The sequence below is a fragment of the Hemitrygon akajei genome, chromosome 9 (genome assembly GCF_048418815.1).
Source record: "Hemitrygon akajei chromosome 9, sHemAka1.3, whole genome shotgun sequence".
NCBI classification, from domain to species: Eukaryota; Metazoa; Chordata; class Chondrichthyes; order Myliobatiformes; family Dasyatidae; genus Hemitrygon; species Hemitrygon akajei.
In genome coordinates, this window is record NC_133132.1 from 58,916,198 (window position 1) to 58,940,774 (window position 24,577).

Genomic DNA, 24,577 nt, shown 5'->3' on the forward strand with positions numbered 1-24,577 from the left:
GAGTAGGCTACGGTCAATTATGGAAAACCCTGAACATCCTCTACATAGCACCATCCAGAGACAGAGAAGCAGTTTCAGTGACAGGTTACTGTCGATGCAATGCTCCTCAGACAGGATGAAGAGGTCAATACTCCCCAATGCCATTAGGCTTTGCAATTCAACTGCCAGGACTTAAGAACTTTTTTTAAAGCTATTATTAATGCTTTTTTGAGTTAGTGATTTAGATGCATATCATATTATTACTGAGTTAAGTATTGTATGTAATGAGTTTTTGCTACAACAAGTGTATGGGACATTGGAAAAAATGTTGAATTTCCCCATGGGGATGAATAAAGTATCTATCTATCTATCTATCTATCTATCTATCTATCTATCTATCTATCTATCTATCTATCTATATACGAGGGGTGATTGATAAGTTTGTGTCCTAAGCTGGAAGGAGTCAATTTTAGAAAACCTAGCACATTTACTTTTCAACGTAGTCCCCTCCTACATTTGTACACTTAGTCCAGTGGTCGTGGAGCATACGGATCTTGGAACTCCAGAAAGGTTCCACAGCATAGGTGATTGATAAGTTTGTGGCCTAAGGTAGGAGGAGATGAGTAATACAGCTCTCGTTACATGCATGTGCAGTTCAACTCGTTGAGTAATTATCCAGAAAGTTTGAAGTTAATAACTTATCTCCTTCTACCTTAGGTCACGAACTTATCAATCACCCCTGCGGAGTTATTAACATCAAACTTTCTGTATAATCACTCAAAGAGCTGAGCTGCATGTGCATGTAACGAGAGCTGTATATCCCTCGGATCTATTTTTAATCTTTCTCTTCTCACCATAAACCTATGTTTTCTAGTTTTAGGTCCCAGTCCCTGAGAACAAGACTGACCGCTCATCTTATCTATGCCCCTCGTGTATTTTATAAACCTCTATAAGACCATCCTTCACCCTCCTATGTTTCTGAGAAGTGTCCCAGCCTATCCAGTCTCTCATTATAAGTCAAACCCTCCAGTCCCAGTAACATCCTCAAGAATCTTTACTGCATGCTCTCTAGCTTAATTACATCCTTCTAATATCCTAGTAACCGGAAGTGCACACAGTATTCCAAGTGTGGTCCAACCAGCATCTTGCATGACTGTAACATGATGTCCCAAATCTTGTAATCAATGGCCTTACTAATGAAAGTAAAAGTGTCATATGTCTTCTTCATCAATCTGTCTATCCGTGTTTCTATTTTCAGAGAACTATGTACCTGTTTCCCATTATACAGCACTTTCCAGAGGTGTACAATGGTCTATGTAAGTCCTGCCCTAGTTTAACGTAACAACGTTCAACACCTTTGCCTTGTCAGAGTTAAATTCCAGTTGCCATTCTCTGGCTGTTTTCCCAAGTTGGTCCATATTTATTTTCAATCCTCTTCACTGCTCATACACCACCAATATGAAGATTGTCTGCAAACCTATCAACCATGTTAACAATATTGTCATTCAAATCATTAATATAGATAACAAGCGCAAGTAGATGCAGCAAAGATCCCTGCAGTACATTGCTAGTCATGGCCTCAGTTCTGCAAAATAACATTCTGCTTCTTCCATGAAGCCAGTTTTGTTTCTATTTGGCTGTATCATCCTGAATTAATGTGACATATTCTTCAAAATCAGCCTGCCATGTAGTACTTTATCAATAAGCAGGATAGACCAGGGAGAAAGGAGAGAAATTCTGCAGATGTTAGAAACAACACACTAAATGCTGGAGGAACTCAGCAGTCCAGGGTGCATCAATGGAAAAGCATTCAGTCGATGTTTTGGGCTGAGTCCCTTTTTCAGGACTGGAGAAAAAATGATGAGGAGTCAAAATAAGAAGGTGGGGAGATGGGTAGGGATGAAATAAAGAGCTGGGAAGTTGATTGGTGAAAGAGATACAGAGCTGCAGAAAGGGGAATCTGATAGGAGAAGATAGGAAGTCATGGAAGAAAGAAAAGGGAGAGGAACACCAGAGTGAAGTAATGGGTAGGTAAGGAGATAAGGTGAGAGAGTGAAATTGGAATGGGGAATGGTTGGGGGGGCATTACCGAGTTCATGCCATCAGGGTGCAGGCTACCCAGACAAAATATAAGGTGTTGCTCTTCCAACTTCAGTGTGGCCTCATCACGACAGTAGAGGAAGCCATGGACTGTCATGTTGGAATGGGAATGGGAAGTGGAATTAAAATGGGTGGCCACAGGGAGATCCTGTTTTTTCTAGCCGATGGAGTGTAGGTGTTTAGTGAAGCAGTCTCCCAATCTGCGTCGGGTCTCATTGATATTCTGGAGGCCAAACCGGGAGCACCGGATACCGTAGATGACTCCTATAAACTCCTATTAACTCCTATAAATGTCTCCTCACCTGGAAGGACAGTTTAGGATATTGAATTGTAGTGAGGGAGGATGTGTAGGGGTGGGTGTAGCACTTGTTCTGCTTGCAAGGATAAGTGCCAGGAGGGAGATCAGTGGGGAAGGACAAATAGACACGGGAGTCGTGCAGGGAGCAATCCCTGCGGAAAGCAGACAGTGGGAGGAAGGGAAAGATATGCTTGGTGGTGGGATCCTGTGGAGATCGTGGAAGTTATAGAGAATAATGTGCTGGACATGGAGGCTAGTGGGGTGGTAGGTGAGGACAAGAGGATGGGGTGAGGGTAGACTTGCACGAAATGGAAGAGATGCGGTTGAGGGCAGTGTTGATGGTGGAGGAAGGGATGACCCTTTCTTTGAAGAAAGAGCATGTCTGACCAGGGAGAGTCAGTAGAAGTCATTTGCTTTGATTTTCAGAAGGCCTTTGACAAGGTGCTACACATGAGGCTGCTGAACAAGAAAAAAGGCCCATGGTATTACAGGAAAGACTCCAGCACGGACAGAAGATTGGCTGACTGGCAGGAGGTAAAGAGTGGGAATAAAGTGGGCCTTTTCTGGTAGGCTGCCAGTGACCAGTGGTGCTTGCTAGGAGTTGGTATTGGATCCACACATTTTCCTATTGCATGTTAATAATCTGGATGATGGAATTATTGGTTTTGAGGCCACATTTGTAGGTGAAACAAAGATAGTTGGAAGGGCAGGTGGTGTTAAGGAAGCACGGAGTCTGCAGAAGAACTTGGACAGATGAGGATAATAGGCAAAGAACTGGCAGTTAGAATATAGTGCAGAGAAATGTATGCTCATGCACATTGGTAGAAGGAATAAAGGTGTAGACTATTTTCTAAACAAGGAACAAATGGACTCGGGAGCCTAGCACAGGATCCTGCAAGGGTTAACTTGCAGGTTGAGTTGGTAGTAAGGAATGCAAAAGGAATATTTGTGTTCGTTTCCAGAGGACTAAAATATAAAAGTTAGGATGTAATTCCAAGGTTTTATCGGGCATTGGTCTGACTGCATTTGGAGTACTGTGAGCAGATTTGCCCCTATATCTAGGAAAGGGTGTGTTGACATTGGAGATAATCCAGACGAAGTTTACGAGAATGATCCCCAGATTGAAAGAGTTGTATGAAGAGCATTTGATGGCTCTGGGCCTGTACTCGTTGACCTTTAGAAGAAGGAGGAGGTATCCCATTGAAACCTTCTGAATATTGAAAAGCCTGGATAGAAAAGATCTGGAGAGGATATTCCTAATAGTGTCAGAGTCTAGCATCAGAGGGCACAACCTCAGAGTATAAAGACATCCCTTTAAAACTGAGATGAGGCCGAGTTTCTTTAGCCAGAGGGGGGATGGGAAATTCATTGCCACAGGCAGCTGTGGAAGCCAATTCATTGGGTATATTTAAAGTAGTGATAGATAGGTTCTTGATTAGTAAGGGCATCAAAGGTTATGGGGAGAAGGTAGGAGAATGGTGTTGAGAGAGAAAATAAATGAACTATGATGTAACCGAAGCGATATCTAGAATGTTCTAATTTGGATCCTAGGTTTTATTTTCTTATCATCCAGTGACATTAACTCCAGTAGAACCATAGAACATTACAGCACAGAAACAGGCCTTTTGGCCCTCCTTGGCTGTGTCGAACCATTTTTCTGCCTAGTCCCCCTGAGCTGCACCTGGTCCATATCCCTCCATACACCTCTCATGCATGTACCTGTCCAAGTTTTTCTTAAATGTTAAAAGTGAGCCTGCATTTACCACTTCATCTGGCAGCTCATTCCACACTCCCACCACTCTCTGTGTGAAGAAGCTCCCCCCCACCAATGTTCCCTTTAAACTTTTCCCCCTTCGCACTCAATCCATGTCCTCTGATTTTTTTCTCCCCTAGCCTCAGTGGAAAAAGCCTGCTTGCATTCACTCTATCTATACCATCATAATTTTATACACCTCTGTCAAATCACCCCTTATTCTCCTACACTCCAGGGAATAAAGTCCTAACCTATTCAACCTTTCTCTGTAACTCAGTTTCTCAAGAGCTGGCAACATCCTGGTTAACCTTCTCTGTACTTTTTCAATCTTATTAATATCCTTCCTGTAATTTGGTGACCAGAACTGCACACGATCAGACTTGGTCAGATTATTCCCTTAAATCCATCAATAATCTTCAATCACTCTTGAACTTTCCTTTTATGTATGGGATACGGCTAACTACAACTCTCCAATCTGTAGCGTAGACCAGCAGTACACCAGCCACAGCTCCCCATGTAGTGATAGTTGGAATCCAGTTCTTCAGCAGCTGCCTGTGTCTGGGCCTGAGAATTCGCTCCAGCATCCCACCGGCCGTTCGTGCCCTCCCGATTGACTGACTTCCCACCCACATACCTGCCAGTTGGAAAGCCATGATGGAAAATGCTATTTGTTAAGCTTTTTTTCCCCATTCTCCAATTTAAGATTGCTAGCACCTGCTTTCTGTAAGGTGGATATGTTCCGAAGCATCCTTAACCATATCCCTTAATTCCTTGGCTTCCATGCAATATTTCATGGTAAATGCAGGTAAGAATTATTAAATTAAGATCTCACCCATCCTTGGTGGCTCCACATATAGATAACCACATTGAACTTATGATGACCTATTCTCTCACTAGTTACTCTTTGGCATTTAGTATTCTTATCGGAACTCTTAGGATTTTTCTTTATGTTATCTGCCAGATCTACCTCATGATATCTTTAAGCCCTACTGATATTCCTCATTAGGGAAGTCATCAATCTCTTATACTTCTCAACGCCTTCACTCGACCCTATATAGCTGCCTATATGTGTCATATTCTTTTATTCCTGACAAGAGCCTTAGTATCAACTGGGGCTCTTTGCCAAATTTGCATTTTTCTCCAATAGGTCCTCATGCTGACTTGAAGTTTTCATATCTTACTTTTAAAAGCCTTCCACCTGCTAGCTGTCCCTGCAAACAGTCTCTGCTAGTCAACCTTTGCAGGTACATCTAATGCCTTCAAATTTACCTTGCCCCAATCTAGGACTAGTGAACCACTCTTAACTAATATGATCTTAAGATACGCTTTCATAAGCCCCATGAATTTGTCCATCTTAATGTGCTTTAAGATCACCAGCATCTACTTTTTTGTAATGTAGATAAGTTCCAAGACATCCTATTCATATCCTTTAATTCCTTAGCTTCTGTGTCCTTTTCCACAGAAAATACAGGGTATGAACACTTAACTTAAGACCTCACCTGTCCCTAGTAGCTCCACATACACTGTAGATGACTACATTCGTCCTTATGAGGATTTAAAAACTAATAGAATTATAGTTACTGCTCTGAAAGTGATCCCCACTGACACTCCTGTCACTTGGACTGCCTCATTCTCCAACAGAAGGTCTTCCTTTCTCAGCAGGCCACTGCCAATTTCGAACGTGCATTTGCTATTTTGGATAGTGGACTACTTGACAGATAGACCTCAGTATGTGCGGTTGGGAGACTGTAGGTCTGACACGGTGGTCAGCAGCACAGGGGCGCCGCAGGGAACCGTACTCTCTCCGGTCCTGTTCACCCTGTACACATCAGACTTCCAATATAACTCGGAGTCCTGCCATGTGCAGAAGTTCGCTGATGACACGGCCATAGTGGGGTGTGTCAGGAATGGACAGGAGGAGGAGTATAGGAAACTGATACAGGACTTTGTGATATGGTGCAACTCAAACTACCTGCGTCTCAATATCACCAAGACCAAGGAGATGGTGGTGGACTTTAGGAGATCTAGGCCCCATATGGAGCCAGTGATCATTAATGGAGAACGTGTGGAGCAGGTTAAGACCTACAAGTATCTGGGAGTACAGTTAGACGAGAAGCTTGACTGGACTGCCAACACAGATGCCTTGTGCAGGAAGGCACAGAGTCGAATGTACTTCCTAAGAAGGTTGGCGTCATTCAATGTCTGCAGTGAGATGCTGAAAATGTTCTATAGGTCAGTTGTGGAGAGCGCCCTCTTCTTTGTGGTGGCGTGCTGGGGAGGAAGCATTAAGAAGAGGGACGCCTCACATCTTAATAAGCTGGTAAGGAAGGCGGGCTCTGTCGTGGGCAAAGTACTGGAGAGTTTAACATCGGTAGCTGAGCGAAGGGCGCTGAGTAGGTTACGGTCAATTATGGATAACTCTGAACATCCTCTACATAGCACCATCCAGAGACAGAGAAGCAGTTTCAGTGACAGGTTACTATCGATGCAATGCTCCTCAGACAGGATGAAGAGGTCAATACTCCCCAATGCCATTAGGCTTTACAATTCTAACTCCAGGACTTAAGAACTTTTTTAAAAAGCTATTAACGCTTTTTGAGACGGTGTTTTAGATGCATATCATATTTTTTTTACTGAGTTAAGTATTGTATGTAATTAGTTTTGCTACAGCAAGTGTATGGGACATTGGAAAAAAAGTTGAATTTCCCCATGGGGATGAATAAAGTATCTATCTATCTATCTATCTATCTATCTATCTATCTCCATTATTTTCTGTAGATCTTCCACGAAAACAACTTTTTTTCTGTTTTCAGTCACAGTATTTGAGGTATGATCTCACTAAGCTGTGTACAAAACCAGAGTGATTTACTGACATTTGTACACCAGTCATGCAGTAGAGGCTAACATTGTTATGTATCTCCTCAATTGTGTTTCATATCATGTCTCTTCCCTGCACTGCCAGCTGCTAACTGTGATCTAAGGAGAAGGTGGGAGTGGAGGATGCTATCACGTATTTGCTGCACAAATCACTCTCTCACCTAGATGGGGTCAGTTGTGCTGTGAGGATTACATTCCTTGACTTCTCTAGTGCCTTTAACACCATCCAGCCCAAGATCTTAAGGCACAAACTAACGGAGATGGGAGTAGACTCTCATATGGTGGATTGGATAGTGGACTACTTGACAGATAGACCTCAGTATGTGCGGTTGGGAGACTGTAGGTCTGACACGGTGGTCAGCAGCACAGGAGCGCCGCAGGGAACCGTACTCTCTCCGGTCCTGTTCACCCTGTACACATCAGACTTCCAATATAACTCGGAGTCCTGCCATGTGCAGAAGTTCGCTGATGACACGGCCATAGTGGGGTGTGTCAGGAATGGACAGGAGGAGGAGTATAGGAAACTGATACAGGACTTTGTGATATGGTGCAACTCAAACTACCTGCGTCTCAATATCACCAAGACCAAGGAGATGGTGGTGGACTTTAGGAGATCTAGGCCTCATATGGAGCCAGTGATCATTAATGGAGAATGTATGGAGCAGGTTAAGACCTACAAGTATCTGGGAGTACAGTTAGACGAGAAGCTAGACTGGACTGCCAACACAGATGCCTTGTGCAGGAAGGCACAGAGTCGACTGTACTTCCTTAGAAGGTTGGCGTCATTCAATGTCTGTAGTGAGATGCTGAAGATGTTCTATAGGTCAGTTGTGGAGAGCGCCCTCTTCTTTGTGGTGGCGTGTTGGGGAGGAAGCATTAAGAAGAGGGACGCCTCACGTCTTAATAAGCTGGTAAGGAAGGTGGGCTCTGTCGTGGGCAAAGTACTGGAGAGTTTAACATCGGTAGCTGAGCGAAGGGCGCTGAGTAGGTTACGGTCAATTATGGATAACTCTGAACATCCTCTACATAGCACCATCCAGAGACAGAGAAGCAGTTTCAGCGACAGGTTACTATCGATGCAATGCTCCTCAGACAGGATGAAGAGGTCAATACTCCCCAATGCCATTAGGCTTTACAATTCTACCGCCAGGACTTAAGAACTTTTTAAAAGCTATTATTAATGCTTTTTGAGATAGTGATTTAGATGCATATCATATTTTTTACTGAGTTAAGTATAGTATGTAATTAGTTTTGCCACAACAAGTGTATGGGACATTGGAAAAAAGTTGAATTTTCCCATGGGGATGAATAAAGTATCTATCTATCTATCTATCTATCTAATGATATGACCAATGACCAGTTCTGTTTCTGATTAAGAATTGAAATGGAGACCAAGTGTTGTGATGCATCACCTCTTTATTTCACAGTGAGAACACATTCCCAGCAAGATGCAAAGCAAAACACTAAGACTCTAAAAACAATTGATTATTAGCTTCCTAAGGACATCTGAAAGCAGTTGTCCTGTTAACAGCAGCAATTGTCCATGAACAGGCCTCTCTCCCAAATGAGTTGATCTGCAGCACCCAGTGTTTCACACATTCTATTCCATTATATTTCAATGGACAACAAATTGAATGAGGAAGATGAAGTGGTAACAACTATGATAGTTTATAAATGGTTTAAATACAGTCTCTATGATTTAAGCGTTAACTTACAAATTTATATTTCTACCTGGAACCAGCTCTGAGTGAGACCTATAGTCCCACATTTGACACCTCCAGGATTTTATCCAGCACAACCTCAGTGCTCTGTGCACCCAGCACTTCCCATTTCCTGTCAGCTCTTTTCATATTTTTGATTTCTGCTTGGTGAACACAAAGAGAATCTGTCCCATTGTGAAGATAGAATGTCACTGTATCTGTGTTCAGAACAATCTCAGTCTCAGTAAGTACTCAAATTATTTAAAGAGGAAAGGGAAATTCTCAGAGTGATCAATTCTGTTACCCAGAGGAGTCACCCACCCATATACAACTGTGCCGTGTGAAGACTTTGAACAAATATTTCTGCCTTGATAGCTCTTTCTTCAGATTCCCAGGTTTCTCACCAGCAAAGTTTAAATACGGAGTTTCCTATTATTGGCTGAGTAAATGTTTCTCTCTTACTGTCCAGTGTAGTTTCTCAGCACAACTGATAGGTTCCTGGATACTGGGAAATTCCTTGGAATTCAGAGGGCAGTTAATTATTAACAGTATTAAATAGACCAGCAGCCTCCTCTATCTAGAACATTTGGATCTGTCAGTATCAAAGCCGAATGTGTGGTTAAGGTGAGGGTGGATGACCATGTGATTCCCCAACATATTTCATCCAGGGAGTGACATGGAGACACAGCTCCACAACCAGGACTACTGGGCACTAGACAATCAGTAGGGACCTTCGGTGGGAATAATTCATTAGAATGACTGAATTATTCATCATAATGATTAGTTGTAATTTGCAGTGAATGCAAAATTCAATTAATGAAAGGGAAAGAAAGCCTCACCTTGGACCCTTTGTTTGATGATGAGAGGCATTGATCATGTGGATAGTCAGAGGCTTTTTCCCAGGGCTGAAAATGGCTAACACAAGAGGGCACAGTTTTAAGATGCTTGGAAGTAGGTACAGAGGAGATGACAGGGGTCAGTTTTTTTACGCAGAGGGTGGTGAGTGCGTGGAATGGGCTGCCCGCAACAGTGGTGGAGGTGGCTACAAAAGGGTCTTTCTGGAGACTCCTGGATTGGTACATGGAGCTTAGAAAAATAGAGGGCTATGGGTAACCCTAGGTAATTTGTACAGCATAGCTTTGTGGGCCAATGTGCCTGTATTGTGCGGTAGATTTTCTATGTTTCTATGTTTCAACTAGTTAATTGTGAGTGAAGTGTGAGTTCCCTGTACTTGCAGGCATCTGGGTGGGAGGTAGGAACTGACAACTGCCATGAGAGCACAGAAGGCTTGTTGAAAACCCCAACAATGGCAGACATGCAGAATTAAATCAAATGCGTATAAATCACCCTGAGATATTTTACTTCATTATGCCACCGAAATGCATGTTATTCCAGGAAGGAAACTACTAAAGGTGATAACAGAGTTGAGCACATCTCACTGTTTGAAATCTGTAAGTATTAGAGCCTCTGAGAGAACAATTCTGTTTCATTTCTTGAGAAAAGACAGTTTCAGGTGTCCAGCTTTGTTGAACCAAGTAATGAAAATACTACTGTGGTCAAAAGAACAGTGGTCGTTTTCCAGTTTCTTCTTGAGTTCATTGGCAAGTCTTCCATAGTCTTCATTTTCCTGCTCAGTCACAAAGTAACTAATTCAGAATAAATATTGAAAAAAAGCATTAAATTAAATGGAGTCTTTGCTTTTGCTCAAGTTGCAATACCCATTCTGGGCTTGGATCACAGTCAGTACCAGACAATAAAAATCAGAGATCGCTCCCTATTTGGAGGCTCTGAATTCATTTTTTTCTTTCTTTCTCTCCCCCCTCTATCCCCTCTCCCCATCATCCTCCCCTGAGACAGATGAACTCCAAGAGTACAATGTTCAAAACCTCCTTCCTGTGTATGACTGCTGCCCTCTGTTGGGAGTTACTTGGTGTAGGACTCGTGACAGGATCCTTTGCTCAAGTGTTGCACAAAGTTTGCATCCTGTGTGTGCTTGGTTATTGCAGTGGTGAGGAAGCCACATTGTGAACACCAAGTGTAGTACACTAGATTGGGAGAAGTGCAAGTGCATTATTGCCCTTTGTCGGAAGGCTGTTTGGGTCCTTGGACGATGGGAAGGGAAGAGGTGAAAGGACAAGTGTTACACCTCCTGTAGCTGCATGGGAAATTGTCAGACATGAGCAGCAGTAGGCAGGGATGGGAGAGCAGACCTGTGAGTTGAGAATGGGGCAATCCCTTCAAAATGCTGAAAGAAACTGTGAAGGAACGTGAGAATGTTGTTGGAGCTAGTGGAAGGGAGGAACGAACATACATTAGAATGTGGACACCTCGGCACCTAGGAAAAATGTGATACTGCTAGAGAGGCTGCAAAGTAGAGAGGGCCTGTGTGGGGATGTTTCACTTATGAGGAGATGCAGGAAAACGTAGGCCTCATCTACAAGGGCCTCAAACCTAATAGGACAATCTGAGAGGAATTAGAGGGACATCATTTAACAACTACAGAATCTTTATTGCGGGATGATGTCAAGTGATCTCATGTGTCAGTCACATCCATGCTCCACCTGAAGCTGTCAGTGTGGAGAGCAGCCATGGCCTCAGAAATGGAAGTGTAGGTTATGAGAGATGCACCAATCATTCTTAACACTGTTAGTACCGGTCAAGATCTCTACCCGTGTGACCAGCTTGCTCACCGCAGCCTGACCACATCTGAGTGTACTACTCTCAGAAAAACAATGCACAAATGCTTCAACAGTGTCAACAACAACAAATCTTACCTCTCATAAGTGTTTACTAGAGGAGTATTGATTACTTGAACTGACGGATCTTTTGGGAGAGGTGGAGTTTGGATCTCAAGTGGCAATGAAACGAAGACTGAAAATTGAGGTTTTATAATACCATTTTCAAATGGGGCTCTAATTGCCCAAGGTGCAGAGATGGGAACTATTGTACCTGTGGAGAAAGAACAGTTTACGGTTACAGCATTGTCATAGAGTCCTACAGCAATACAGTTCACCTATAGGCCCATCAACTCAATTGGCCATAAGACCATTTGACACATTATGTCTGTCCTCCATTCCATTATGAGTGATCTCTTACCCTTCTCAACTCCACACTCCTGCTTTCCCCACCTAACCCTGGCACCCCCACTGATCAAGAAACTATCAAGCTCCACCTTAACTCACTTGGCCCCCACAGTTGTTTGTGGCAATGAATTCCACTGATTCACCACATTCTGGCTCAAGAAATTCTTTTCATCACTGTTCTAAAGGGATGTACTTCTATTCTGAGGCTGTACGCATTGGTTCTGGCCTCTCCCACTATAGGAAATATCCTCACCTCATCCACTCGAAATAGGCCTTTCAATATTGGATAGGTTCAATAAGATTCCACGCCCCCACTATTCTTCTGGACTCCAGCAGGTACAGACCCAAGGTGATCAAATATGTCATCATCCCCGCCAGAGTCCCCTTCCAATCCATTTTGTCCAGCCCATTTCTTGTGCCACTGTAGTTCCCTTAACTCCATTGTAATACTGGTTTTAGCTTTTCTGTCTCAAACCATCTCCTAACGTCTTCTTTACCTTAAGCAAGGGGAAGTGGCAAATGCTTTGGGGACATTTAAGACATTCTTAAATAGGCAAATGGATGAAAGAAAAATGGAGGATTATGTGGAAGGGAAGTGTTATATTGATCTTAGAGTAAGTTAAAGGATTGGCATAACATTGTGGGCTGAAAGGCTTGTACTGTGCTCACAAATTGCTGGTGGAACGCAGCAGGCCAGGCAGCATCTCCAGCATTTTGTGTGTGTTGCTTGAATTTCCAGCATCTGCAGATTTCCTTGTTGTATTGTGCTGTTCTGTTTTATGTTTATCTTTAAAAATACTTTGGTGCGGATTCAGAGGTAAGAACAGATAAGGCTGTTATTTTTGTTTTGATCCTAGTGCTGGATTCAGTGTAGCCATTTTGGTAGTTAGGGCAGTGGAATGCTTCTGCTGCAAGTTATGCAAAGTCAGGGAAGCTCACAGTTTCCCTGATGACTATGTCTATGGGAATTGCACCCAGAGGCAGCTCCCGAGAAACTGGGTCAAGGAACCGTAGTAGAGTTTGGATGTACTTGGGATCATCTGGGAAGCTGAAGACTTCACAAATGAGAATTTTACTGAGGTGGTTACACCTGAGGTACAGGCTTCAGGTAGATGGGTATCCACCAGGAAAAGTATGGTGAATAGACAGTCATTGCAGAATTCCTATGTGGTAGTCCCCTTAGTAACTGGTTGAGTGTGATGTTCATTCAGGTGTTAGCAGCAGTAGGCAGGTCTGTGGCACTGTGACTTGCTCTGAGGCTCAGAGGGAAAGGGTGCAGACAAACAATGAGGAGGACAGACAGAGGTCCTTTGACTGCAGAAGAGATGGCAAGGTGAAGGGTTGCCTCAAGGGTCAAGGATGTCTCTAAACAGCTACAGAAAATTCTTGAGTGGAATGATGAACAACCTGATGTTGTTGTACATGTTGGTTCAAATGATGGGGGTAGAACAATGATGAGGTTCTACCAAATAAGTTAGGTAGGGAGTTAAGAAGGAGGACCTTGTGGGTGCTGTTCTCCAGATTACTCCTGCTGCTATGTGCCGGCAAAGACAGAAATATAAAGATAGGGCAGATGAATTTTTGGCTGAGGAATTGGTGGAGGGGCAGTAGTGAGGTCTTCTGATCTTTTCTGGGGTAGAGGAGACCTGTACAAGAGGGTTGGATTGTACAGTACTTGAATCAGAGAGGAACCAATATCCTTTCAGGAAAATTTCCTTATGCTACAAATGAGAGTTTATATTAGATTGGCAGGGTACGGGACTCTGAACAGGATAAAGCAGTAATCAGTAAGAGCAGGTTTAGTAATAAGGATAGGTAAGGGCACAGTAAATAAATAGAAATTAATAATCAGTTAAACTGCATTTGTTTTAATCAGTTAACTCGCATTTGTTTTAATCCACAAAGTTTAACTGTAAAGGCAGATAAATTTGGAGTATAGATTAGCCCTGAGGAATGAGATGTTCAAAGTTCAAAGTAAATTTATTACCAAAGTACCTACAGTATATGCCACCATATACTGAGATTTATTTTCTTGTGGGCATTCACAGTAGATACAAAGAAACACAACAGAGTCAATAAAAAATTACACACAAAGAGAGAAAAATGACTAAAGTAAAAAGACATCAGATTGTGTAAATACAAAATGAAAAACAAAGAATAATTAATTAATATTATGAGAACATATTTAGTGTCCTTGACAGTGAGTCCATAGGATGTGGATTCAGTTCAGTGTTGGGATAAGTGAAATTGTCCACAATGGTTCAGGAGCCTCTTGGTTGAGATATACTAATTGCTGCTGAACATGGCAGTGAGGGCCTGAGGCTCTTGAACCTCATTCTTTATGGCAACGGTGAGAAGAGAGCATGGCCTGGATAGTGGGGATCCTTGATGATGGGTGCTACTTTCCTGAGACAGTGCTCCTTCTAGATGTGCTTCATGGTGGGAGGGCTTTACCTGTGTTAGACTGGGCCATATCCACTATTTTGTGGACGTGTCTGTTGAAGGACATTAATGTTTCCATACCAGGCCATGATGCAACCAGTCAATATACTCTACACTGCATCAATAGAAGTCTGCCAACGTTTTAGATGACATGCTGAATCTTCACAACCTTCGAAGAAAGTAAAGGTGTTGCTGTGCCTTCTTTGTAATGACGCTCATGTGCTGGATCACAGCCATAGAGGAAATATGGCTAAGAAAAGGGCAGGACCAACAGCTCAATATTCTAGGATATTGATGCTACAGGCATGACAGAAGTGCAGGTAATAGATGGTGGCATGTAGCTTTTTTGATAAGGAAGGACCAGTTCTTAGACATAATGGTTCTGTGAGATTATCCCATTATGGGTAGAATTTAGAAGCAAGGAGGACTGGGTCACTAATGAGGCTGAAATGTACAATACAGTAAAGGCCCTTTGCCTCGTGATGTCATACTAACCTTTTAACTACTCCAAGATCAATCTAACCCTTCCCTCTAACATAGTCTTCCATTTATCTTTCATCCATGTGCCTATCTATGAGTCATTTAAGTCTCTTAAATGTTAATGCTGCCTTTAGCACCTCCCCAGGAAATGCATTCCACACACTTACCACTCTCTGTGTAAAAGAACCCACATCTGCCGTCGTCCACAAACTTTCTTCTGATCAGCTTAAATGTATGTCTTCTCATTATAACCAGTGCCACCCTGGGGAAAAAGACACTGGCAATCTATTCTATCTATGCCTCTATTCATCCTGTATGCTTCTTCCAAGTCTCCTCTTATTGTCCTTCACGCCAAAGAGAAAAGCCCTAGCTCACTCAACTTTTGCTCATAAGACATGTTTTTTAATCCAGGCAGCATCCTGGTAAATCTTCTCACCTTCCACATCCTTCCTATAATGAGGTGACAGAACACTACTCCAAGTGTGGTTTAACCAGAGGTGTTTTATAGAGCTGCAACATTATCTTGTGGCTCTTAAACTGAATCCCCAATAAATGAAGGCCAACACACCATATACTTTCTTAGCCACCCTATCAACTCGTGCAGCAACTTTGAGGTATCTATGGACTTGGCCTCCATATCCCTTCACTCCTGCACACTGCTAAGAATCATGCCATTACCTTAATACTCTGCCATCAAGTTTGACTTCCAAAGTGTATCACCTCACAATTATCTAGATTGAACTCCATCTGCCACTTTTCAGCCCAGCTCTGCATCCTGCCAATTTCCGATGTAACATACGACAACCTTCTGTACTACCCACAACACCACCAACATTCATGTCATCTGCAAACTTTTAACCCACCCTTTCACTTCCTCTTCGAAGACATTTATCAAACTCATGAAGAGTAGGGGTTCTGGAACAGCTCCTTGCGGAACACCACTAGTCGTGGACCTCCCAGCAGATTATGCTCCATCTACTACCATCCCCTGTCTTCTCTGAGAAAGCTAATTCTGAATTCATACAGCCAAGTTTCCCTCAATCCTATGCCTCCTGAATAACTTCTTTGAATGAGCCTGACATGGGGAACCTAGTTGAAAACCTTACTAATATCCATATGTTCCACACCCACTGCTCTCTATGCTTCTCCAAATCCTATTTCTCAGAATCTTCTCAGATAGTTTGCCCACCACTGATGCAAGATTCACTGGTCTATAATGTCCAAGATTATCCCTATTACCTTTCTTGAACAAACGAATAACATTGCCCATCCTCATACTTTCTAGTACTACTCCTATAACTGTCATTGAGGATTCAAAGATCATTGCCAACAGCACAACAGTCTTTTCTCTCAATTTCCACAGTAACCTGGCAAATATTCCTTCTGGCCCTGGAAATTTATTTATGCTACTCCTTTTCAAATGTTCTAACACATCCTCTTCCCTAACCTCAACGTGTTCCAACATATTAACCTTTTCTACTTTTGCCTCATATTTGTCAAAGTCTCTCTCTCTGCTGAAGCAAAGTATTCATTAATGACCTCCTCGAACTCCAAGCACATATTCACCAAAGCTTTCTCATGACACCTTCAAGTATTCCCAAGTTCCAAGGAAAGATTCTGGGAGTGGTCCCTCACGTCCTTCTCACAGCACAGTGTTTTATTTTACGAGGCCAAGTTGCAAGCTCGACACTCAAACTGGCACAGATGAAAAGCGTGTCTGGGAGCGGCCTTACTGGATTGGAAAGAGATTCCAATCAAAGGGAAGTGAAGTCCCCAGTAACACCAACCCTGTTATTTTTTAACCTTTCCAAAATCTGCCTATTGATATGTTCCTCAGGGTCCCAGTTGCTATTGGAGGATCTACAGAATACTCCTAACAGTGATTGCTCCCTTCCTGGTCCTGACTTCTACCCACACTTACTCAGTAGATGATCCCTTCATGACATCTGCCTTTCTGTAACTGTGATACTATCCTTAATGAGCAATGCCATTCCCTTCCTGTCCCTTTTGAAACATCTAAACTCTGTAATATCCGGCAGCTTGTGACAGTTAATTCTCTGCAATGGCAACATTGTAGTTCCAAGTACTGACCCCCAGTGGTCAGTGGGGGTTTGAGGACCAAGAGTTTATATAAATTGCTCATAATAGTAGGAATAATAGGATTGTAGTAGTGGGAGATTCTTGTTTTCCTGGTACTGATTGTTAAGAGCCTGGATGAGGTGGAATTTATGAAATATGTCTTGGAATGTTCTCTGAATCAATATACAGTACAAAGGGTGCTACTTGAGAAGATGCAATGCTGGACCTTCCTTTTATAAGAACAAGACAGTAAAAGTTACTGGACTGGCAGTCAGGGAGCACTTTAATTCGAGTAAATATAATTATGTTGGTTTTAAGATAGCAATGGAAAGGATCCATAGGTTAGGGCCCTAAACTGAAGCAGGGCTAATATTGGGGGAAATGGGCAGGATGTTGCAGATAAGAGAGAATCTGCAGATGCTGGAAATCCAAGCAACACACAGAAAATGCTGGAGGAATTCAGTAGGCCAGGCAGCATCTATGGAAAAAGCACAGAGTGTGATATCAGGAATCTAGAAACAGCATATTCCTACGAGGGTAAATGATAAACCTGGCAAGTTTATGGAATCTTGGCCGATGAGCGGTATTGAGACTCTGGTCAAGTAAAAGAAAAATGAAACCTACATTGTATTTAGTAGGTTCTGGAGAACTTAATTTCTTGATGACTGTAAAAGGATTAAGACTACTTTTAAGAGGGAAATGATTGTAATTTTCTGAAACACACAATGTCAGTCTCTCACTTTCATCCACTCACTCACTCACTCACTCACTCAATCACTCTCTCCCCAATTAGAATTTCAGCCAGTATTCCTGCACTCTTGAATTTACTCCCGATGAACCCGTTAAGCGGAGTTGAGGTCTCAAGGGTTCCAATAGTCAAGGATCAGCAGTGAAGAGTCGGAATCTGAAACTGGAATGATGTGAGTAACAAATATTGTTTCAAAAAGACACCTGTGTGCAGTTCTGCTCACGTCACTACAGAAAGGAACAACAGGATGTAAAGTGGAAAGAGCCAACATTGCTCCCTTGCCCAGGCATGGTCAGGAAGGGTCACCTGGCCAAATTCTACCTGTATAACTAAATATGGCTCTTGTCTGCCTGCCTGCTCACTGGTTTGAAATAATATCCCTATACATCCCTTTATAGCACTATCTACAGGAGGAGTTATCTTAAGAAGGGAATATCTACCAACAAAGATCTCCACACTTTGGGCCATGCCATCTTCTTAGAGCTACCATTGGACAGAACGTACAGAAGCCTGCAGAAACCTTTAACCATTTGGTTTTGAATCAACCTGCATAAACCAAATCGCTGCCTCAGCTTAGCAATACCAGACAACTTTGACAATCTTGCACTAATAAACATTGTACTTTTTTTTTATTCTAACTCTGTTCCCTATGGGATAAGTTTGAAATAATTCATGTTGAACCTATGTTGTCAGATGCAATTAATGCTGCTGCAACTAAGTTTTTCATTTGACCTCTGCATATGACAATAAATCTGACGTTGACTTTCAGATGATTCGCACACTACGATGAAAGGTATGTTCTGTGCTGTAACATTGAATAAACTTCTCACATACCAGCATCATTATGAAAGCGTGAATAATTGAACAATCTCTCCAGGCCCAATTTTATTCCCGTGTCCATATCCATTCCATCAACAAAAGTATGAAGCCAATGAAGAGTTGGGAGCTCTATTTCTTTATAACCCTAGGGGAAAGAAAATAAATAGATAGTCACAGAAACAGTGGCAAAGTTCATTGGCAGCATCTGTGTTGAGGCTGTGTGATGGATGCCTGATGAGGCATACCGACCAGAGAAGGCTGCAGCAGCAAGGCCTCTGGCATTGGGAAGGAGGAGGATATGGAGTACTTGGTGACACAGGACAAGATAAGACAAAGTCATCAGGGTTTCTTTGAGGGAAAATCTTACCTGACAAACCTGCTGGAATTCTTCGAGGAGATTACAGGTAGGATAGCTAAAGGGGAGGCAGTGAATGTTGTATATTTGGATTTTCAGGAGGCTTTTGACAAGGTGCCACACATGAGGCTACTTATCAAGTTAAAAGCTCATGGTATTACAGGAAAGTTACTGGCATGGTTAGCGAATCGGCTGATTGGTAAGAGGCAGCGATGGGAATAAAAGGATCGTTTTCTGGTTGCTGCCAGTAACTAGTGATGTTCTGCAGGGGTTGGTGCTGGGACCACTTCTTTTTATGCTGTATATAAATAACTTAGATGCTGAAATAGATGGCTTTGTTGAGAAGTTTGCAGATGATATGAAGATTGAAGGAGGTGCAGGTAGTGTTGAGGAAACAGATAGGATGCAGAAGGACTTAGACAGATTAGGAGAATGGGCAAGAAACTGGCAAATGAAATACAATGTTGGAAAATGCATAGTCAAGCACTTCTGCAGTAGAAATAAATGTGTGGACTAATTTCTATACGAGGAGAAAATCCAAAAATCTGAGATGCAAAGGAACTTGGGAGTCCTTATGCAGAACTCTCTAATGGTTAACTTGCAGATTGAAACAGTGGTGAGGAAGGCAAATGTAATGCTAGCATTCATTTAAAGAGGTTTAGAGTATAAGAGCAGGGATGTGATGCTGAGGCATTATAAGACACTGGCAAGGCCTCACCTTGAGTATTCTGAACAGTTTTGGGCTCCTCATCAGAGAAAATTGTGCAGGCTTTGGTGAGGGATCAGAGGAGGTTCACAAGGATGATTCTGGGAATGGAAGGATCATCATGAGGAATGTCTGAAGGTTCTGGATCTGTGCTCATTGGAATTTAGAAAGATGGGGGCATCTCATTGAAACCTTTTGAATGTTGAAAGGCCTAGACAGAGTAGATGTGGAAAGGATGTTTCTGATGGTGGGAGAGTCTAGAACAAGAGAGCACAACCGTAAGATAGAGGGGCGTCCATTTAAAGCAGGGATGTGGAGAAATTTCTTTAGCCAGAGGGTGATAAATTTGTGGAATTTGTTACCAAGGCTAATGTGGAGGCCAGGTCTTTAGGTGTATTTTACGCAGAGATTGATAGGTTCTTGGTTGGCCATGGCTTCAAAGATTACAGGGAAAAGGCCAGGGAGTGTGGCTGAAGAAGGGAAAAAAGGATCAGTCATGACTGAATGGGGGAGCAGACTCGATGGGCCAAATGGCCTAATTCTGCTCTAATGTCTTATGGTCTTATGATCATTGAGTCTTGCTTTGTGGCTCTGAAGGGAAGGGATGAGAAAAGGAGAGTACTGATGATAGGGGATTCAATTGTTAGGGATACTGACAGGTGATTCTGTAGACATGAAAGATTCCCAGATGCCAGGGTCAGTGACACCTTATATTCAGTCCACTGAATTCTTAAAGGGAGGGTTGGGCAGCCAGAATTTAAATTAAATATTGGCACCAACAAGGTAGCTAGGAAAAGGGATGAAGTCCTGGAGAGAGAATATATGGAGCTTGGAAGGAAACTGAAAAGCAGGACTTCAAGTGTAGAAAACATCTGATTGCTGCCTGTTCCATGCACCAGTGAGGGTAAGAATGGATGCTATGGAAGCTGAGTGAGTGGCTGATGAATTGGTGCAGAGCACAGGGTTTCAGATTTGTAGATCACTGGGATCTTTTCTGGCAATGGTATGATGTATACTAAAAAGAAGGGTTACATGTGAACATGAGAGGGACCAATGTCCCTGCAGGTGGGTTTGCTAGAACTTTTTGGGAGGGTGCACATTAAGTTGGCAGGGGAATGGGAGCCAGAGCAATAGGTCAGATGTAGGAGCAGTTGATGTAAAGATAAACACAATGTGAAGAGAGACTGTAAGGAAGAATAGCACGTCAGTTAGATGGGTTGAAATATGTTTACTTCAATGTGAAAAATATCAAGAATAAAGCTGGTGAACGTAGAGCATGGATAAGAATATAAAACTATGAAGTTGTGGCCATTACAGAATCTTGGCTATAATAAGTGCAGGATTGACTGCTAGATGTTCCAGCGTTTAGATGTTTCAAAAGGGACAGGAAGGGAGTTAAAAGAGGTGGGGGAGTGGCATTGCTAATCAAGGATAGCTTCTGATAACTGCAGCAAGGGAAGACATTGTGAATGGATTGTCTACTGAGTCAGTGTGGGTGGAAGTCAGGACTAGGATGGGAGCAATCAGTCAATTGGGAGTAATCTATTGATCCCCAATAGAAACAGGGGCACTGAGGAGCAAGTCTGCAGCTAGATTTTGGAAAGGTGCTAAAATAGCAGGGTTGTTGTCATTATTGACATCAACTTCCTTCATCTTAATTGGCACCTCCTTAGTGCAAGAATTTTAGATGGAATAGATTTGTTAGTTAAGTCTAGTAAGGATTTCTGACAAGTGTGGACAGGCTGAGGGGAGGAGAGGTCATATTAGATCGAGTATTAGACAATGAACCTGATCAGTTGACAGATCTCTTGGTAGACAAACATTTCAGAAACAGTGACCATAACTATCTGAAGATTCACATAGTCTTGGAAGAGATAGAAGCAGATTGTATGGTAAAGTATTTAATTTGGGGAAGGCTAATTATGATGTTATTAGTGATACTATAATTTGGAAGATTAAATTGGCAACAGATATTCTCAGGGAATATCTGATTGTGAGTTTGTTTAGAAGACACTTGCATGGGGTTCTGGATAGTCTTGCTCCATTAAGCTAGGGAAAGGATGGCAGGGTGAAAGAACCATTGTTGCGTCTAGAGAAAATGGAACATTTAGTCAAGAGAAGGAAAGAACCATTCTTAAAGTTTAGGCCCTACCTGCTCTTCGAGCTGTGTCACTACGAGCAAATTCCAGTTTGACCCCAGCCTAATCACAGGACAATTTAAAATGACCAATTAACCTACTAGCTGGTACATCTTTGGACTGTGAGAGGAAACCAGAGCTCCTGTAGGAAACCCATACATTCCATGATGAGGACGTACAAACTCTTTAGAGAGGACGTTGAGAATTGAATTTCGACTCTGATGCTCAGATCTATAATAACTTTGTGTTAACTGCTACACAACCATGGTGCCCCAGTGTGGTCACCTTCAGTAGTCGATTTGAAGAGCCGCAGGTAATATTGCAGCTCTATAAAACTGTAGTTAGACACACCTGGAACATGGTGTTCAGTCCTGTTCGCCTCATTACAGGAAGCATGTAAAGCTTTAGAGAGGATGCAGAGAAGGTTTACCAGGATGCTCCCTGTATTAGGGGAAAGGCTGAGAAAGCTGTGGCTTTTCTCTTTAGAGTGAAAGAGGATTAGAGGCAACTTTATAGATGTGTACAAGATGATAAGAAGCATAGACAGAGAAGACAGCAACGCCTTTTACCCAGGGTGTCATTGGCTAATAGGAGGTAATTGGAGTAAGGTAAAGGGGAGATGTCAGAGGTAGAAATTTTACATACAGAGTGGTAAGTACATACAATGTACTGCCTGAGATGGTTGTTGAGAGATATTCATTAGGGATATTTAGGAGATTCTTAGATAGGCACACGTTTGAGAGAAGTATGGTGTATTATTTGAGAGACGAGAGTTGGATTGATCTTAATTGATTGATTAAGGTTAAAATATCAGCACAATATCATGGGCTGAAGAGCCTGCACTGTGCTGTTCTGTTCCATGTTCTATGTTCTATGCTATCCACCCTTCTACACCAGGTGAATTGCTCCTTTATTGGCTGCAAGTCTCCAATGGTGAATGAGTTTGAAGTTTCTAAGCTCATCTCCCAGACAGCCATCAAACAAAAACATGGGATTGAGTAGAGAATAGTCAGACTGACTAGTGAGTTGCTACTCTATGAGCCCTGGGCTGCAGTCCTACATTTGACTTTGCTTTGTCTCTGTCTATGGTGCAACATGTCCAGGACAAATAGGTAGATCTGACCTGGAAGATCTGAAGAGTAGTGCATCTGCAATCTGAAGGAATTTTCTCAGTACAATGTAAGTAACAGCAGCATAAACCTGTAAGGATCCAGTGCAGGAAACAATGGAACTTTACATCTGAATTGGATCTCAGTGCACACTGCCCCACCAGTTGTTACTAGTCTTCTTCCCTCTTGTCTCCCCCATTCCTACACCACCTGCTTCCCACTTTGTCGATCATACAGTTACCCTCAGGCAATAGTTTACCCTGGTTGTTCTAATGCTTCATATATTGGCCAGTTCCACATTAGTGGATATACTAACTTCCTTCTGTTCTTGAGTGAAAATGTTCCTGGATCTTCACTTTTTTGAATTTTCTGCTGTGACATTATTTTTAAGACTGAAAAAAGAAATAATTGTGCGATCAGAATACAGATGTCATTAAGAAACATTCCTCACTTTCTATTCCAACTGGGATAATATTTAGTGGAGGTTGGAGTGAGAATGTGGAGACATCCAGCAGAATGAGTCCAAGATGCTTTCTGATCTTCGTGGTTGAGTTTCAAAACATGAGACAACTTGTCAACAGTGGATTATCAGTGACATGATTTAAACTACAGAGAAATTTTAACCAGAACCTAGTGTAGAACTGGGAAGGTGGACTCATGAAAGACCACTTTTACTTAGACAAGTGTGTAGTGTTGCATTTAACCGTGGAAGACTTGCACAGTAAATGACAGAGCTTTGCAGAATGTTATAGAACAAAGAAATCTAGGGGTACAATTCCATAGCTCCCAGTAAATGGTGACACAGTTAGTGTGGTGAAGAAAGCATTTGGCACACATGATTTCAGTTGTCAGGACACGCAGGACAAGAGTTAACATATCATATTAGTAAGATCACATATGGAATGTTGTGAACACTTCTGCACCCATTTATACTGTGTCAGCTGGAAAGAGTGCAGAGAAGATTAATAAAGATATTACAGGGACTGTGGAGATTCAGCTAAAAGGAGAGATTGGATAGGCTGGTGCTTTTTCCTTGGTACATAAGGGGCTGAGGGATAACCTGACAAAGGTTCATAAGATTATGAGGGGAATAGTCTCAGTCTTTCTTCCAACATAGAGTACTCAAAAACTAGAGCTCACAGATGAGAAGAGGAAGATTAAAAGAGGAAGATTAAAAGAGGATCTGCGATGCAATTTTTTTTTTACATAGAGTGTATATTGAGCAAGTTGCAAGAGAAAGAAAGGTAAAATTACAATACTGAAAAGACATTTGAACAGATATATGGAATGAAAAGGTAAAAATCGCAAGGGATCAGCTCAGGTAAACATCTTGTTGGCCTGGATGAGTTGTATCCAAGATGCTGCTTCCATACTCTATAGCTCTTTGACCCTCAACTCTAAAACAGGAAATTAATAGTCTTCCTTACCAGCCACCAATATTAATTCCCAATAGTACTTACATTATGCTCAATGACTTTCAAGACTGGATGACAGATTATGCTCTCGCACGATTCTTGCACAAGATCTGTTCCTCTTATTCCTGCAACCTGGAACATAAGGAGGACAGAAAGAGTAACACGGAGTCTCAGCATCTTGGGCTCTGCTCTGATCACTGTTTAATGCACTCAGTTACTCTCTGAACCTTCAGGTGGATCTGCTGTTCGAGCAGTGAGATCAAACCTATTTATATTGTGTAATGAAGATGATTTTGAATATAGACACTCAGGAATGACATCACCTTATATATTATGCAAGACTTGTGCCAAGACAACGTTGTGTCCTGCTGTCATTAATTCTTCCAACTCTGGGGAACACTGAGTTACCACAGGAGATATTTAAATGGACTGGTTTATTAAACATCATTGACTGGTGAGATCTGCAGAAGATGGAATTAGCAGGAAGGAGGTCATT

At 42.2% G+C, this 24,577-nt stretch overlaps 1 protein-coding gene and 1 pseudogene across 1 annotated transcript; both read right to left on the minus strand.

The window, feature by feature from the left end:
* Positions 1 to 4,546: 4,546 nt before the first annotated feature.
* On the minus strand, positions 4,547 to 4,714 carry LOC140732772 (cytochrome b-c1 complex subunit 10 pseudogene; annotated as a pseudogene).
* A 3,689-nt stretch (positions 4,715 to 8,403) lies between these two features.
* LOC140732773 (heme-binding protein 1-like) lies at positions 8,404 to 24,301 on the minus strand. Its single transcript, XM_073055422.1, has 4 exons — positions 24,127 to 24,301; positions 18,374 to 18,503; positions 11,482 to 11,656; positions 8,404 to 10,353 (listed from the first exon to the last, which is right to left on the minus strand). Exons 1-4 carry the CDS (start codon positions 24,256 to 24,258, stop codon positions 10,194 to 10,196), a joined length of 597 nt encoding a protein of 198 aa, XP_072911523.1. The 5' UTR covers positions 24,259 to 24,301; the 3' UTR covers positions 8,404 to 10,193.
* Positions 24,302 to 24,577: the final 276 nt, after the last annotated feature.

Excerpts from the sequence above, each read along its gene's own strand:
- LOC140732773 (XM_073055422.1), bottom strand. The coding sequence starts at position 24,258 with ATGCTGAGACTCCGTGTTACTCTTTCTGTCCTCCTTATGTTCCAGGTT. Across the intron at positions 18,504-24,126 it reads TGAAAGTCATTGAGCATAAT|GGTTATAAAGAAATAGAGCT; the intron begins GTAAGTACTATT and ends TCTTTCCCCTAG. Across the intron at positions 10,354-11,481 it reads CTAGTAAACACTTATGAGAG|TTACTTTGTGACTGAGCAGG; the intron begins GTAAGATTTGTT and ends ATTCTGAATTAG.